Source organism: Eublepharis macularius, chromosome 4, assembly GCF_028583425.1.
Source record: "Eublepharis macularius isolate TG4126 chromosome 4, MPM_Emac_v1.0, whole genome shotgun sequence".
Lineage (NCBI taxonomy): Eukaryota > Metazoa > Chordata > Lepidosauria > Squamata > Eublepharidae > Eublepharis > Eublepharis macularius.
Window position 1 is genome coordinate 12938065 of NC_072793.1, and position 15637 is coordinate 12953701.

The following is a 15637-nucleotide window of genomic DNA, read 5'->3' on the forward strand; positions in this document are numbered from 1 at the left end:
CCTCCCTTCTGCAAAGTTAAGGAGCGTTTTTGTCCCGTTTGTTGTTGTTGTTCAACTAAACGGACTTCCAATATGCGATTTTCAACTTCACATGTGAGTTGAATCCATCCCAACAGAGTAGGCGGATTATCTTGCATGAGGGCTCTATCCAGAAGTCTCGGGTTCAGCCCTTGTTTGAACAGAATTATTTTAGTAGATTCTTCACATCTAGGGCATTTAGCGGCTAGCTGTCGGAACTTTGTAACATAGTCTCTCGCCGACATGCTGCCTTGTCTAATAGCTTGCAATTCTGTTCGGGCTCTGGTTTCTTCTAAGGGGTCTTCGTATTGTGCCCGGATAGCATCCACCAACCCTTTTAAGGTATTGAGTTCTGGGGCCCCAATATTGTATAGTCCTACATACCAGTCTGCCGCTTTGCCTTGTAAACGTGAACCGAGATGTTCAATCTGGCTGGCCTCACTCCCAAAAAGATGTCCCCATCGGTTGAAGAACTGTACTACTTGTACCAGGAAAAATCCCAGTTTCGAGGGATCTCCGTCAAAAGTAGCTTCCAGTTTCACCCAGCCCATTGGAAGGTCTTGCCTTGGGGCTGGTGCGGGGTAATAGTCCATCGGAATAGTTAGTGGCGCCTGTGGCGCGGGAGGAGGCTGTTGGGGCCATGGCTGTTGCGGCAGTAATGGTTGCCCGGGGGCCCCCGGCTGCGGTGGTAGATACGGGACGGGGTGTATCGGAGGGGGCCTTACCGGTTGGGCTGGTGGTGGCATCACCGGCTGAGCGGGCGGTGTTGGCAGCGGTTGAGCCGGCGGCGGCCGCACCAGTTGTGCTGGCGGCGGTATCACCGGTTGGGCTGGCGGCGGCCGCACCGATTGTGCTGGCCCTAACGGTTGGGCTGGAGGTGGCCGAACAGGTTGGGCCATGATTGGTCGCTGCGGTGCGGGTCGGTGGGGTCGAAGTGGTATAGGCCGTAGTGGTTGATCGGGAGGTGGTAATACCTGTTGCGTTGGAGGTAATCTTACCGGCTGCTGTAGTGGTATTAGCTGTGGTCGAAGCGGGAGGGGCCGCTGCGGCGAAGGCCTGATGGGTGCTGGGCCGCGCGGGCTTGCCCCTCCCGGCGTTGTTGATCTGGGACCTGGAGGTTGTTCTCGTGGTACGACCTGCACTGGTTGATCCTCCCCTGGGATTTGTTGTATGGGGATGATTACTGGAGTTTGGTGCGGCGTTCCCTCCCTTGGGGGAGCTGGAGGCTCTTCTAACTGGTCCGGCCGGACCGTTATAGGGGAAGTTGGAGGGGGTATCACCGGCGACTCTGTCGGGCGGGTTGGTTCCTCTCCACCTCCTCCTGGAACTTCCAGTGGAGTATCCCCGGAATGCGGAACCTCGTCCGGTCTAGGGGTTTCCGTTGGAGTCTCTCCCGTCTCTCCAGGGCAGGGTTCCCCCTCTTCTTCCGATTCGGAAGGCTCGTCAGGGCACTGGCTAGTGGTGCAGGACCCCTCTTCATCTTCCTTCCCCGGGTTATTCGAGGGCGGCGGCTGCAACGGAGCAGGTTCCCTCGGATTGGAAATTACGCTTTGTAGGGTGGCTATTTGTATAGCCATCTCTTCTGGTGATGGTCTCTCTCCCGCCACCATCAATGAGAGTAGATGTATGGCATGAGCTAGGCTTTCTTCCATATCGACCAACCTAGCTTCCAGCAATTGAATTCTACTGGGACCCGGTTGGTCCGTCGTGGAGCCCCCTGCGACTGCTACCACCGGGGAAATTGGCCCCCAAGGTGGAGGGTCTCCCTGATCGCCTTGCGATCTCGCTGCTAGAATTCCTTTGGCTAGTCCCGTAACTGCCGAAATGCCAGAATCCACAGCAAGGGTGCGATTTTGCATCTGCACCCAACTTTGTTCGGAAACCTCTGGTTGCTCCGACCACGGAGTGAGTTCCGAATAATCCCAACTTAGGATGCCGCGGCGGGACGTGTCCCATTCCGTTTGCTCGGTCGTCCTATTCCAAAACAGCCATGGTTGGCTACTGTCCAATTCAGGGACTGTCTCTAGGCTTCGACGCCCGTCCATAGGTAATCGCTGGTGCACCCCACTGGTCCTGCGCTCTCTCGTTTCTCGGGGTCTGGGTCCCCACTCCGAAGGTGTAGGTAACGAGAACAAGGGGATGGTGGTGGCCGTCGGCTTGGAGGCCGTCGGCTTTTCCTCCCCACTGCCGAAATCGATGAGAGGCGGAGTAGTAGTTGAAGCTCCGTTCCCTGCTGGTGCAGGTGTTTGAAGTTCTTGGGGTTGCACTTGTGGATTGTCGGGAGACGCATATGGATCAAACAAAGGATCCCTGTCTGGGACTGCTTTGGATTCCGCTGGGCCCGACTGAGACATGATTGGTAACAAAATGTCAGACTGTGGCTAAATAATATCCTTCCTACAGGTTCTCCTCTACAAGCAAACAAGAGTCCATTGTTTGAATAAGGAAACTTTACTGTAGAAATGACCCATTATAGTCCACTGTCCTGAATAAGAGATCCAGGATGGTACAAGAGCATTGTTACCAATGAAGAGCAAAGCATGAGGTACAAAGTAACAGTTCCCAGCTGAGCCAGCCTCCCCCCACAGTTCTCAAAACAACATCTTTCAGTCTTGGGAAGCTGGATTCTGTCAAGGCCAATCTGGGATGGAACGTTGTTAGACAAAACAATCTCGTTCGGTGAGAAGTCTGCTTGGGAACTTGTGCACCTGTGGGGAAAGCACTTAAACACTAGAAGCATTAGAAAATGGAGACAGTACAGCTCATATACCCACTGAACCTGACATGGTCTTCCACTCAGAAGCACCAGCTGTGATGGAGAGTAGAAAGTCCGCCCTCTCCGAAGCACCAGTGGCATTTAGCCCCATCAGCAGTCACCCACCGCTCATCCGAGTCAGCATCTTTTATCCTGTGGACTGGGCATGGCTGGGAAGCCTCAGCAAGTATATGAAAACCCTGTGAGTACCGCTGGGGAATCCCCAGTTGCCGGTATTGTTTCAGGTGTAATTCTCATCAAAAGATGGGACAACAACCTCACAAGAAAGCCGATGAGGCCTCAGACCTTGCCATCAGAACAAGTGCAGCCTCCTCTGCTTTCTCAGAACCAACATACACTGGGCAAAGAAACTCTTACAGGATCTAGCTACTGATCCATTCAGGTGCCATCAGAACCTCCTCAAGATCAAGAGAACCTCTAAATTCTTTGTAGACATCAGCCGGGATGCCATGCAGCTCTCCATTCACTCGGTTTCCTCTAACAGCATCATTGACTGTAACTACTCGCTGAAACACTGGAAGGAGGAGGATCAACCTCTCTATTGTACCTTATCAGGGAAAGAAACTTTAGGAATACAGCACTAGATGAAGTTCTAGTGGGGAAAGGAAATACCCCCGTCCCCAAACAGAAACTGATCCAAAAGGTCAGGACAAAATTCCTTTTGGCCTCCAGAGGATCTTTCTAGTATGGGTACTACAGAGATTCCAGATTTCACAAGCTGTCCTGAAATAGACCCCAATTTCCTCCAGCTTCTCATCTTAGAGCTCCTCAGCCAAGAAATCCTTCAACCCCCAACCAGGGTAAGTGGGTATGTCAGACAACCAGTTCCTCAATAATTCCTCTCTTCTCTGTTTTTCTCACCTGGGATTATAGAGCTTTTCAATATATCATATAAGGATATCTTCCTTCACTGATGGAGAATGAAACAGACTTTCCGTGTAGGTTTCTTCTCATCAGTGGGCTGGAAGGATATCCTTTTCTGTCTTATTTGGTGGAGGAGGAATTGGAATGGAACTCCCTAGTCAAGAAAAGATACTGTCAGGGTTTTTTTTTAAACCTATTTTCCAGCTTTAAGTGGGTAGCCATGTTCATCTGCAGTGGAACAGGATTTGAGCCCGGGGCGCCTTAGAGACCAACAAGATTTTCAGGGTATTGGCTTGTGAGAGTCAGAGCTGAAGGGAGCTCTGACTTTCAGAAGTTTGTACCATGAAAATCTCATACTCTTAAGGTGCCACTGGACTCAAATCTTGCTGTTTTTCCGACTTAAAGTATTTCCAGTTACAGTTCTCCAGGGAGAATTCTTTCATCTGTGATTGCTACACTAGAGATGGATTCTTCTTCCTCAAAAGCTTGGCAAGACATGAACTGTGGGAGGGGGGAGTCAAGCGAATCCTCAGAATAGTGTAAGCCTTTGCAAAAATTAGCATATGCCCTGATCATGGAGCAACGAGGAGACACAACCCTTACAAGGATACCTACCAATCCACTGATGAGAAGAAACCCTCACAGCAAGTCCCGTATTTCATTCTGTAGAATCTAACAGGAAAATGCCTTAGACAGAATGTCCTAATGAGTAAAATTCCATAAATAACTCGCTTTTGCCCCAAATATTTAAGGATACTGTCTAGCTGTGTTATTAAGGAGAATTAATTACGACTCCAAACTGTGTTTTTGTCTCTGAGGATCAGCAAAATCTGCTGAGTTGCCCAGCGAGCAGTTAAGTTCCAGTGCCAAAAAACTTGGAGAACCTATTCGTTCAGCTATTGCTTTGCAGCCACCCTACCAGCCTTCTGTACCAAGGGCCCCTTACCCAGATGAAAGAGGGACTAGAAATGCAGCCAGGTGCGCTCCACCATTGATTAAACCCCGGGAGCTTCCATCTTCTGATGTAAGTGATGAAATCTTCCCTTGTTTCTGTGAGCATTGTCCGCATTTCTTTTGCACCATGGTAGAATTACATTGATTTGAAAAACTGGCAATGATTCAAATAGCAACAGTGTCGGACCTCCTCTTTCATCGCTAATTCTGGATTGGAAACCTTATTATGCTTCTTTCAGCTTGCAGAGCCCCTTGGGCAAGAGTCTGAAACACTTTCAGGTGGCATCCCTTCTCTGTCAAGAATTACTTCTGGTGAGAATAAACCTTGATGAATATTGAACTGCTTGCAGTTATGACTGTACTGTTAAAATGTTTTTACTGTCAAAATGCCCAGCTTTAAAAAATGAAATATTTCTTAGGCCAGGGTTTTCTATCTAAGTAAATAGAGAATTCTGTTAGATCTCCCTCTCCCTCTCAGAACTACCATTCTCAAGAGTCAAGACACCTTAGGAGAAGATGGTTTAGCACAGATTTAAGATTGTGTGCTGGTGTAGTGTCAAGATGGGTACACAATCTTGTTGACAGAAATAGTGTTATATTTAGGTCAGTCTTTTAAGGCATAATTCAGGTTTGAAGTGGCCAAATAATGTTAGCTGGTTATGGGAATTAACCTGTTTCCCTCTTTCTCTCATGCTCATCTGGTTAATAAATTACTCCTATATATGCAGCAGAAGGGAGATGAGCCTGATGATTCACTGATGATGTTCCTGTAGCAACAAACTATGGTTTGTTGCTGAATGTTGTTTGCTGTTACAGTATCTGTCCTTAACAAATAACGTTGCTGAAAAGAGTAAATGTTACAAGAGAGAAGTAATTCTAGAAAATATAGTTAACCACCTTGTGACAAGCTTGCTAGAGAGAGCTAATACTTGGAAATTTTTTGGATTTGGGTTAAAATGCCCAAGAACACATCATATCAAACTATCTTAGCAGAAAACTTATAAATGGTTTGTGTCTTTCACAATTGTATAACTGTAAAGTCTTAAGATTAGCTTTTCCTCTGTCACTAGCTATTTGTCATTGTTCTTCTATGCAGTCCCACGTTGGGACTGTGCAGGCCAGCCCTGGAGAGAGATTCTTTAGCTCTAAAACTGTAGAGGGTGCTCTGACCCGGCAGCATGCATGCATGGTGTTTTCCGGCTGAAATGTAGGATTTTAGGTCGGAGCACACCCCTTCTTTTGCTCATTTCTTCTTTCATCACCTTAGAGAGAGGTTCTTCCTTTCCTCTTTCCTTTTACTTTCAACAGTTCTCTTCTTCCTTTATCTATTCGGACAGTATGCCTCCAAAAGCCCTCTTTAAAAAATGTTCGAAGTGCGGTATGAAGATGCCGCATTCCAGCGAGCACACATTGTGCCTCCTGCGCTTAGACGTGACAACGTTTTGATCTGCTGCATATGCCAGAAGTTTACCCCAAAGGCCCGCAGCAATTGTGCCGCTCATTTTAAAGTGGCCTTGTGTGAGAGAGTGCTCACTGGATCTGGAAAGCTAATAGCAAGATCCTCTGTTGAGCATGTCCCTGTTGAGCATGATCTCAAGCAGATCCCACTACAATCCCTAAGACCAGGCATGGGCATCTGATGAGACAGCAACATTTGGTTCCGACTGCTCCTCTGCAATCATCCTCGTCTAAGACCTTGAGTGACCGTCTGTTCCATAAAGCTCTCTCTTCTAAGAGACACTCCATGGATCCGAGCCATTCTGAACAGGCTTCTTCTGAGCCACCGGCAAAGAAATCGAAGTCTCAACAGAAAGGACCCTAACAGACCTGCCTCTATATCCTCTCATCATAAGCAACATTCAGCCTCATCTACGTCTCTCATAGTTGAAGAAGAGATCATCACGCCTCCATCTACTCCCTCACCTCCACCAACCCCAAGCTTGCATCGTGAGGATCGGGGTGAGAGTCCTACCAAGGATTTTGATCCACCCTTTGTTATGGCTGAAACAGAACCCATGCAATTTGTCTCGGTTCTGATGCCGTTGTTTTCACCAGTTCTAGGACCTTTAGTTCCTCTGACAACTTTGGTCGGTGCCTTTATTAACCAGCATCAAGCCCAAACGTGGACCCCCTCGGTTTCAACAGCCACCTCTGCTGCATTGATTCTGATGCTGTGGCCCTTTGGTACTCCAGTTCTGGCCCCAGCGTCTAATTGGCAAGAACTTGTTGTGTGGTTACAGAATGCACCCTTTATGTATTCGACAACGACCAAAATGGTCTCTGTTGTCCCAGCACAACCATCTCTCTCAGAACCAACCATGGCATCTCATCGGTTTCAGCCACAACACTTTCCTATGTCAGACTCGGGAGGAAGAGGATCCCTCTTGGACATCACCTCTGACCTAGCTTTTGATCCCTCACCAGAGGAAACAGTGGAAGACACCTCTTTGTTATCCCTTACTGAGGATTTCAGACTCTTCTCAGAACAGATGCTGAGGATGGTCAAGGCACTAGGCTTGGATGTTTCTTTATCTTCTGCAAAACTTAAGTGTAAGGTCCTACAAGCCCTTTACTCTCAGTCTCCTGCAACCGTAGCCTTTCCTGCTGTAGAAGATCTACTTGCTATCACGCATACCATATGGGAGAAGCCGGCCTCTGTCCCTGCTACCTCGAGGAAGATTGAACAGTACTACAAACTAAAACAACAGGATTGTGCCTTCTTATTTACTCACCCGTGTCCGTCATCCCGAGTAGCGGAAGAGGTACAGTCCAGGTACAAATATGGCTCCTACTCATCCCCTGTATGCAAGGAGGGCAGGAAATGGGACAGCATTGGAAGAAAAGTCTATTCTTCCACGGTGCTGAACGTCTGGATTGCGAACTTCCAGGCTATCATGGGATCTTATAATCTCTTCCTATAGGAAACACTGCCAAGCTACATCTAGGACTTCCTGGAGGAGAAAAGATCCTTAGTTGTGTCCTACAAGGGGAGGCTCTTAGATTTGCAAAACAGCGGTTGACTGCAGGCAGACATGCTGCAGACTGTTCAGCGTGCTCCATGGCCTCAGCAGTTGAACTACACCTTCACACTTGGCTACGGTCAATGGCCTTGCCGTACAATAAACAGGGCAAGATAGAGGATTTTCCCTTTGAAGGTATCTCCTTGTTCTCTGAAAAGAATGATGAGTCTCTCACCCAGATAAAGAAACCCATCAGGCAGCTTGCTCACTGGGTGTGATAGCCCCTCAGCAACAACAGCCAGCCAGATATTGTTATCAGGGACTACAACGATACCAACAGCGTTCCCTACCCCTACCAGACCCAAAGAAGCTACATTCCTTATCAGCATACAAGCAGGAAACTATCTTCCAAACCTAGGAACAAGCAATCTGAGCCTCAGTCACCTAAGCAAGCTCAGGGCCCCAAAACCCTCTTCTGACTAACCAGGAGACCCAACCTGGGACATTCTCAAATAGACTGTCCTTTTTTGAGCAGTGGAACACTGTTACCAATTATTCCTGGGCGCCCTCCATTGTTGCACATGGTTACTGTCTACCTTTTGTAGAATTGCCCCCCACCCCAGCCTTCACAGGATGTTCAACTGTCCCACCTTCACAACAATTACACTCAGCCATTTCTGAGTTACTACAAAAAGGAGCCATTCAGAAAGTTTCCCCTGGAGATTTCCGGTTGGGTTTTTACTCCAAATATTTCATTGTTGACGAAAAGGATGGGTTAGACCCATCCTAGACCTTTGCCAGTTAAATAAGTTTATTGAAGTTGAAAGGTTTAAGATGCTAACCCTTTCAAATTCAATTTTTGCAATTTAATTCATGGTTTGCAGTTATAGACCTCTCAAAGATGCCTACTTCCACATATCTATACACCCCAAATACAGGAGATACTTAAATTTCCTATATGGAACAGAGATTTTCCAGTATTCTGTCCTTTCCTTTGGGTTGTCCTCAGCTCCTGGGATTTTTACAAAGTGTATGGCAGCAATAGTTGCTTTCATCATCATCATATACCTGTATTGGCATAGCCAATAGTTGCTTTCCTCAGGTCAAAGGTCTGTGACGTTTACAACTGACGTTCATGACTGGCTCCTAGTTGCCCAATCAAGGGAGCTCCTGCCTAAGTACATAAATCTGTCTATGGAGACCATATCCAATCTAGGCCTCATGGTTAATTAGAAAAAAATCATTTCTCATCCCTGCTCAAGACATAGTTTATTGGAACCAGTTTGGACACAATAGAGGACAAGCCTTTCCACCCTTAGACAGAGCAGCCTCACTGCTGTCCTTGATTAGACTCTTTTAATCCAATCGTTTTCAGCTGCTAGGTTCATCCAAAGATTGCTTGATCTTATGGCTACTACAACCAGTGTGATTCCTTTTGCTCCTCTCTTCATGAGACCTTTGCAAAATTACTCAGGCACTTTGACCCCTTCAGAGAATCTTCAGAGACCCATCTCTCCATCCCAAGGCCCATCATCCGTACTCTCCATTTGTGGACCCTGAACGACAATATCCTACCTACAAAGAACAAAGCCTTTTTGTAAGTCAGGGTCTCTCTTTATTTGTTACGCTGGACCACGCAAGGGACTACCCATCTCTAAACAATCTCTTCCCCAGGTGGATAGTTGTAGCCATTAAATGGTACTACCACACAAAGTCCCATGCCCAATGACTGTAAGAGCTCACTCCACCAGAGCCCAATCATCATCTGCTGCCTTTTTACAAGGAACTCAACTTCAGGACATCTGTCAGGCTGCCACCTGGTCGTCAGCAGACACATTCATCTGACACTATTCAATTGACATGAATTCCAGATCAGATGCAGCTATGGGAACCACTGTATCATTGTTCATCTTTGTTCATCTGATCTTCCTTCTCACACCCACCTCCTATTAGCGAGTAGCTTGTTATACTCCCAATGTGGGACTGCACAGAAGAACGACGATGAAAACCGTGTTGCACCTACCTGTAGCTGTTGTTTGTAAAATGTCTTCTGTGCAGGCACACATTCCCTCCCTCCTGCCCAGCTGTGAGAAAGTTTCTACCTTTTAATGTTCTATGGCGGCTCAGGAGAACTGAAGGAAAGGAGGTGGCGCTCCGACCTGAAATGCTACATTTCAGTGGGAAAACACTACACATGTGCGTTGCCAGATCAGAGTGCCCTCTGCGGTTTTAGAGCTAAAGAATCTCTCTCCATGCCTGCACAGTCCCAGTGTTGCCTGCACAGATGACACTCGATGAACAACAGTTGCAGGTAAGTGCAACACTCTTTTGCCTATACTTTTGTTCTCTTGTGTACAGATTGATCTGGATCCAGATCAACACAAACAGAGTTCTGCTTGTGCAATTGGGTTGTCCTTACTCTACTTCCCTGCTGCAGACCACTGCACCCCTCTCAGGAACTCCCTTCAGAAAGCTATAGCATGAGGGGTTAAAACTGGGGGGGGGGGGAGCTCAGCCTCTGCCCTTATGAGTTCACACAAGAAACTTTTTGGATTCAGGCTAACATGTAAACAAATTTCTTGTGGTTTCTGCTGTCAGATCTTCCAGCAGAAGTTGATGAAACAGGACCAAAATCAGGGTCAAAAGTTACTATAAAGGAGCCAGATGTAATTGATGAACTGGTGTCAGAAGAGAGCATGGATGATATGGGAAAGGTAACTAATAGCTTATAGGCTATTATATATAGATTTTTATTTATAGCAGTTATTAATCACCTCTGAGCCCAAAGGCATTAAACATTACAACATTAAACTGTACAACATTGAAACACAGTACAAACCCATTGAAAATGAAAACATAAGCACTGAGTGCACGAACTACATTGTATACAATGGGCACAGAATGTTTTGTTGGTATTGTTATCCTGTCAGCATGCACCACACTTTACAGACTAGCAAAAGAAGTCGGGGCTCTTATCCGAGAACATTATAATGTAAACATTCTACTCAGTGGAAGCAACAGAAAGAGGAGGTAAGAGAGTAGAATCAAAAGAAAAAAATGCACATTTCGTTCAGCGGCATGTGTTTAGCTTGATTCCCTATTGAAACTAAGATCAAGATGTGATGGACAGCTCCTGTTCGTCTTCTTGGAGAGCCAGCTGATGGGAGATGACAGAACGTTGAGGCCAGGCTAACAGTTGAAAACCGTTAAGAACAGCTGTTGGAGAGAGCTGAGAAAAAGCTATGTAGAGCCAGAAAAGATTTCTGAGGCAGAAAGAGAGACAGCAGCTGTGGCTGTCCCTCGCTGCAGACGAAAATTATACTCAATAATAAGAAAAAAATCTGAACACCCAAATGGACTCTAAGGTCAAAAGTTCATGGGTGAAGAAACTATGTATTCATGAACCACTCCTTTGTTGTTAAATCTTTAATTAAAGTTCACTCCTTGTTTATAATTAATCCCTAGTGACTGAAGGTGGTCTGTGTTAGGAAAAGGAACACATAGTCATGTTCTACAAATGCAAATCTGTGGAAATTGTTGGCAGTAGAAAAGTAAAGCAGTGTGGAGTTCCCTGACCCCAACAGCCCTGGGCAGCAGTTGGTTGAGATGTGATTAATATAGGGAACTGGCTGCCCATCTGGTGATGTCTCTTGGAGGAGAGAAGGGACCCTGAGTGTGTAAATGGGTCGGGCTCTCAGCATGGTAAATAGAAACTAGACTGTGGCAAATTGGAGCTGCCTTACCTGCCTGAATCCCTGAACCTGAGGAAGAGAGGTTGTAATGTTTTGCCATGTAAATATTTTTGTGTGTTTTAACTGTGGTTTAAAATGCAGGCCTCTAAGAGATGAAAGGCGGGGCTGGATAGGTGAGTGATGTGTGTTATGATTGGCTGGCCGCTGTACTCTACAGGTCAGAGTGAACGGCAGTTTAGTCAGAGTGGCTCTAAGGAAGAGTTGAGAGAGTGAGAGACAGAGGTAGAGTGAAGTGCTGGGAACTGAGTATTATCCTAAATGACACCTGAGGGAAATAAATTTTTGTAACAAGGTTTGTTTTTGAAAATACAAAAGGAAACCTGTACCTCTCTTGCAGCTAGAAAGCTAGTAGCCTTAATGAAACCATTACTCTTTTGGAACTACCTTGAAACCATTACACATACCTACTTCTAAATAAACTCTTTATTTCTGTTTAAGTACAATGTCTGTTTTATCTAGAATAAAGGATTCTCCTTTTACCTCAAAGCCTTCCCCACATGCTGACTGTTCTGTTACTCTACCAAATATAACAACGTTTTCCTATACTACAAATCAAACTGAGAGAGAACTTATAGTGAGAGCCTTTGGTGGCAGCGGAAATTTAAGGGAACACTTAAGAAAGACCGGGAGGTAGTAAAAATACAAGTGTCATAAAGGGAGCAAAACATCACACAAGTTTTTATGGAAGCCAGTGAGAAGGGGTCTCAACAGATGGTTTATACCAAAGGCTTCAGTGAAAAGTTGGAGCTTGGGAAAGGATTTATAGAAATAGAAAACAATATCATTCAAGCTTTTGAGGAGGCACTTCTGGGGATGAAGGAGAGCACAGGAGCAGAGACTTTTGGAGATTTAAGGGTGATGGACCTAGAAGACTGAAGGTCCCTGGCAGGTATGTATTTGGATGTGTGTGAGAGAGAGGTGTAAAAGCTACAGAGATCTTTGAAGGTAAGGACAAAAAGGTTGTGCTGCATCTAGGAGTGAGGAAGTCAGGGCATCAGTGTTGTACTGAACACTGGGCTATTTTAAACCACATTAGCTGTTTCAGGTGAACATAACACTACTGACATACTGTTGCTTACCTGGTTCCCAAACACAACACTGAGGACTTACTTAGAGTGGCTTTTATCACAGATCAGATATCTAGGGATGGGATGCACATCCTGTTTGTTCTGACATCTTCAGCTTCAAAAATCATTCTTTTGAAAAGTATGCCGAAGTGGTTCCTGTGAACTAGACAAGAATGCTGAAAATAAAGAGGATTGCCTTTCCAGTTTTAGGAGTGCTTAATTTAGAAAGAATGTGTATATTTTGAAGCTGGCTGTTTGGCACCTGGAAATACTTTAACCACACAACGATAAACATTGTCCTTTGAAGAATGTTATGTCCCAGCCTGCTTTATTAACTCACTGGTCCCATTGGACAGACCCTCAATCTAGTGTGGTCCTTGCTGCTCAACACTAGGAATTCTGTTCAGTATATCTTTGGTTTTTTCATTGACAACTTTTCCCTTCTGAAAGGACACTGATGAGAAAATTCAAGATAAATCAACTACCTCTTCTAAGAAGTTTCCAAAGTTTACATCAACACAAAGAACAAGAACGAAGCAAAAGGTCAATTGGAAAAGGTATGTGTTTCCACTAGACTGCATATAGTATATAATTGTTATATAGTATATTATTGTTATTGTATTTAGGATTTTCATCCTCCCAGCCTAACTGCTGCATCAACACCCTGATGACATGTTAATAGAAGTTACATTTTTTTCTCATTTAGTTCAAGTAGAGAAGCCCATGCACCTGAAATTTTACATCTGGGGAAATATTTCAAATGCATAGCTAAAGATGTAGGGCCTGTTGGTAGGATATAGCCATATATTTAATTCCATTGTGTTGCTATGGCTAAATCCTGCGGATACTGATTGTTTTGCATCTAAATAGTTTGAATTTTATTTCTGCTTGATTAAGTGAGGTTTTTAAAGTTAGTTAAACTTAGTTAAAATGTAGACCTCTGTGGAACGAAGGAGGGGGGCTGTATGGGGGAGTAGAGTTCTACTCTACTCTACTCTAAAATGTTAGTTAAAATGTAGGCCTCTGAGGAACGAAGGAGGGGGGCTGTATGGGCGATGTGTAAAGGGACCTGCTGCTTGCAAGAGGCAGGGAAAGGGCCCTTTAAACTCGGCCCCAAAGCTTCCCGAAGCAACCCAAATGCTTCAGGGAAGTTTTTATTTGGGAATCCCGAATCTTTACAGATCAGGTTCGATTTGTGTATTTTATCCGAATCAGAAACCCGAAGCGCACACCCCTAGAAGGGATTATGCTCCAGGCAAATTATTTTCCTTCAGGGAAAAAAATCTTATCCACATTGAACTACCAACTAATGGCAGAAGAGGAAGAAATTCTGAAAGATCAGCAAACAAGATAACTCAGAAAGAGCAAAGAAGAAGCAAATAAATATTAAGAACTTCAATCTTGTTCATTCTCAGTATTTTGTAAATAATAGAATGTTATATCTCTCTTTCAGTAACTTAGAACAAAAAAAATCCTTTTGTTTTAGGAACGCTTTAATAGAACTAGAGAGCCTTGGTCATTAGAACATAATGGGTATGTATTATAAAAATTCTGGAGGCCTCAGAAGAGACCTAAGAGGAGGGGGGAGGGAAGGAAGTTAAAACAAACTTTTTAAACCACCAATTTCCCTCACTACATATTGTGGTTCCAGGCCAGGGAGAGAACCAGACAGATTCCCTGAGCCCTAAAGTTTTTTCTGGCCCTGGGGTACCTGACCCAAAAATAGGGGCTATAATTTAACATATTGGAGGATATAGATAGTTATATAGTTGTTCAAGTTCTAACTATTTTAAAGTTTAAAAGTTAAAGTTAATAAATAAGACTCCTTTTAGTTTAATAGTAAGGGCATTAAAAGAGAAATCTCACTCAGTTAAGCCATCAGATGTCAAATTTTCTTAATTGACATTACATTTTCTTAATTGATACCACTAAATTAGTGAGAAACAGTACTCCAAACTGCAAAAAAAAAAGAAAGAAACAGAATTCCAGTTATACAGAAACCTTTAGTGAGTAAACTGGAAAGGAATTTTTATTTTAATCTGAAACAAAAGAAGTGAGAATATCACAACTTTTAATTTATTTCCTGTGTGAAAGGGGCACTAATCCTAAGCGGTTAATAAACAGTGTCAATGTGTTGGAAGGTCATCTCATGGAATTGTAGAGGGCTCAATCACCCCATTAAACTTAAAAGAATAACTAATGAATTAACCAAAGAATATCCCCATGTTGTTTTTCTTCAGGAAACGCACAAAAAAACCCACCAGTCAAATGCCTTTTAAATTCTAATTGGTTTAACTCCTCATTCCAGGCACCATGTACTTCAAAAGCTAGGGGGGTGGGGTTGCCATTCTTATTTTGAAAAACACTCCATTCCAAACTACAAATATACAAATAGAACCCTGGGGATGTTTTCTTTTTGTAAAAGGTGAGCTAAATGGTTCCCCATTAACACTAGCCTCCATTTACGCCCCAAATGTTGACCAAATTAACTATCAGAAATACTCTGGAAAAATCGACTGCCTTTAAACAACGGGAAACTCTTATTGGCTATGATCTAAATTATGTTCTTGATATAAATCTGGATAAAACCTACAAGAGAGCCCTCTGCAAAAATAAGTCTGATGCACCTTCAAAAGTAAAAGAAATATTAATTGAATATAGCCTTAAAGATGTATGGAGATCCTTTAATCAAGGGGCAAGGGAATACACTTACTATTCAGTGGTTCATAATGTCTATACAAGAATTGACTTCCTTCTGGAATCTCAATTACTACTAAACAAAATTTCTTCATCAGACATGAGTCTGACATGACATGAGATAGAAACCTATCTGACCATTTCTGGGTATCCTGTCTACTAACAAATAGAACCTCAGATGGTAAGGGACCAAATTGGTCATTAAACAAATCACTACTGTTAAATGAAAAAATATGCACAGACATCTCAACAGAAATTAAGAATTATTTTGACATAAATTCAGATTGTGGTGTGACCCAGAACCAAGTATGGGATGCTTTTAAAGCAGTAATTAGAGATAAACTAATCTCGATAGCAGCAGACCAAAAAAAAAAAGGAAAGGCAAAATTTGTATTGAACATAAAAAATAAAATAACCCAATTGGAAAAGAGTCATATGAAGTATGGGGGGGGGGAACTCTGCAAAAATTAAATGAAGAAAGGAAACAATTGGAATTATTAGAATCGTCAAAAATACAAAAAAATCTGCTTAAACAAAAGTCACTAATGA

The 15637-nt window shown here is 44.0% G+C and overlaps 1 protein-coding gene across 1 annotated transcript in view; it reads left to right on the plus strand.

Moving 5' to 3' along the window:
• Window positions 1-15637, plus strand: part of CEP95 (centrosomal protein 95) — an 84662-nt gene that overhangs the window by 23427 nt on the left and 45598 nt on the right. The window contains exons 8-11 of the mRNA XM_054977550.1: window positions 4477-4682; window positions 4852-4924; window positions 10171-10286; window positions 12842-12948. Of these exons, the coding sequence (XP_054833525.1) occupies window positions 4477-4682; window positions 4852-4924; window positions 10171-10286; window positions 12842-12948 (502 nt within the window). The remainder of the gene's footprint in view (window positions 1-4476; window positions 4683-4851; window positions 4925-10170; window positions 10287-12841; window positions 12949-15637) is intronic.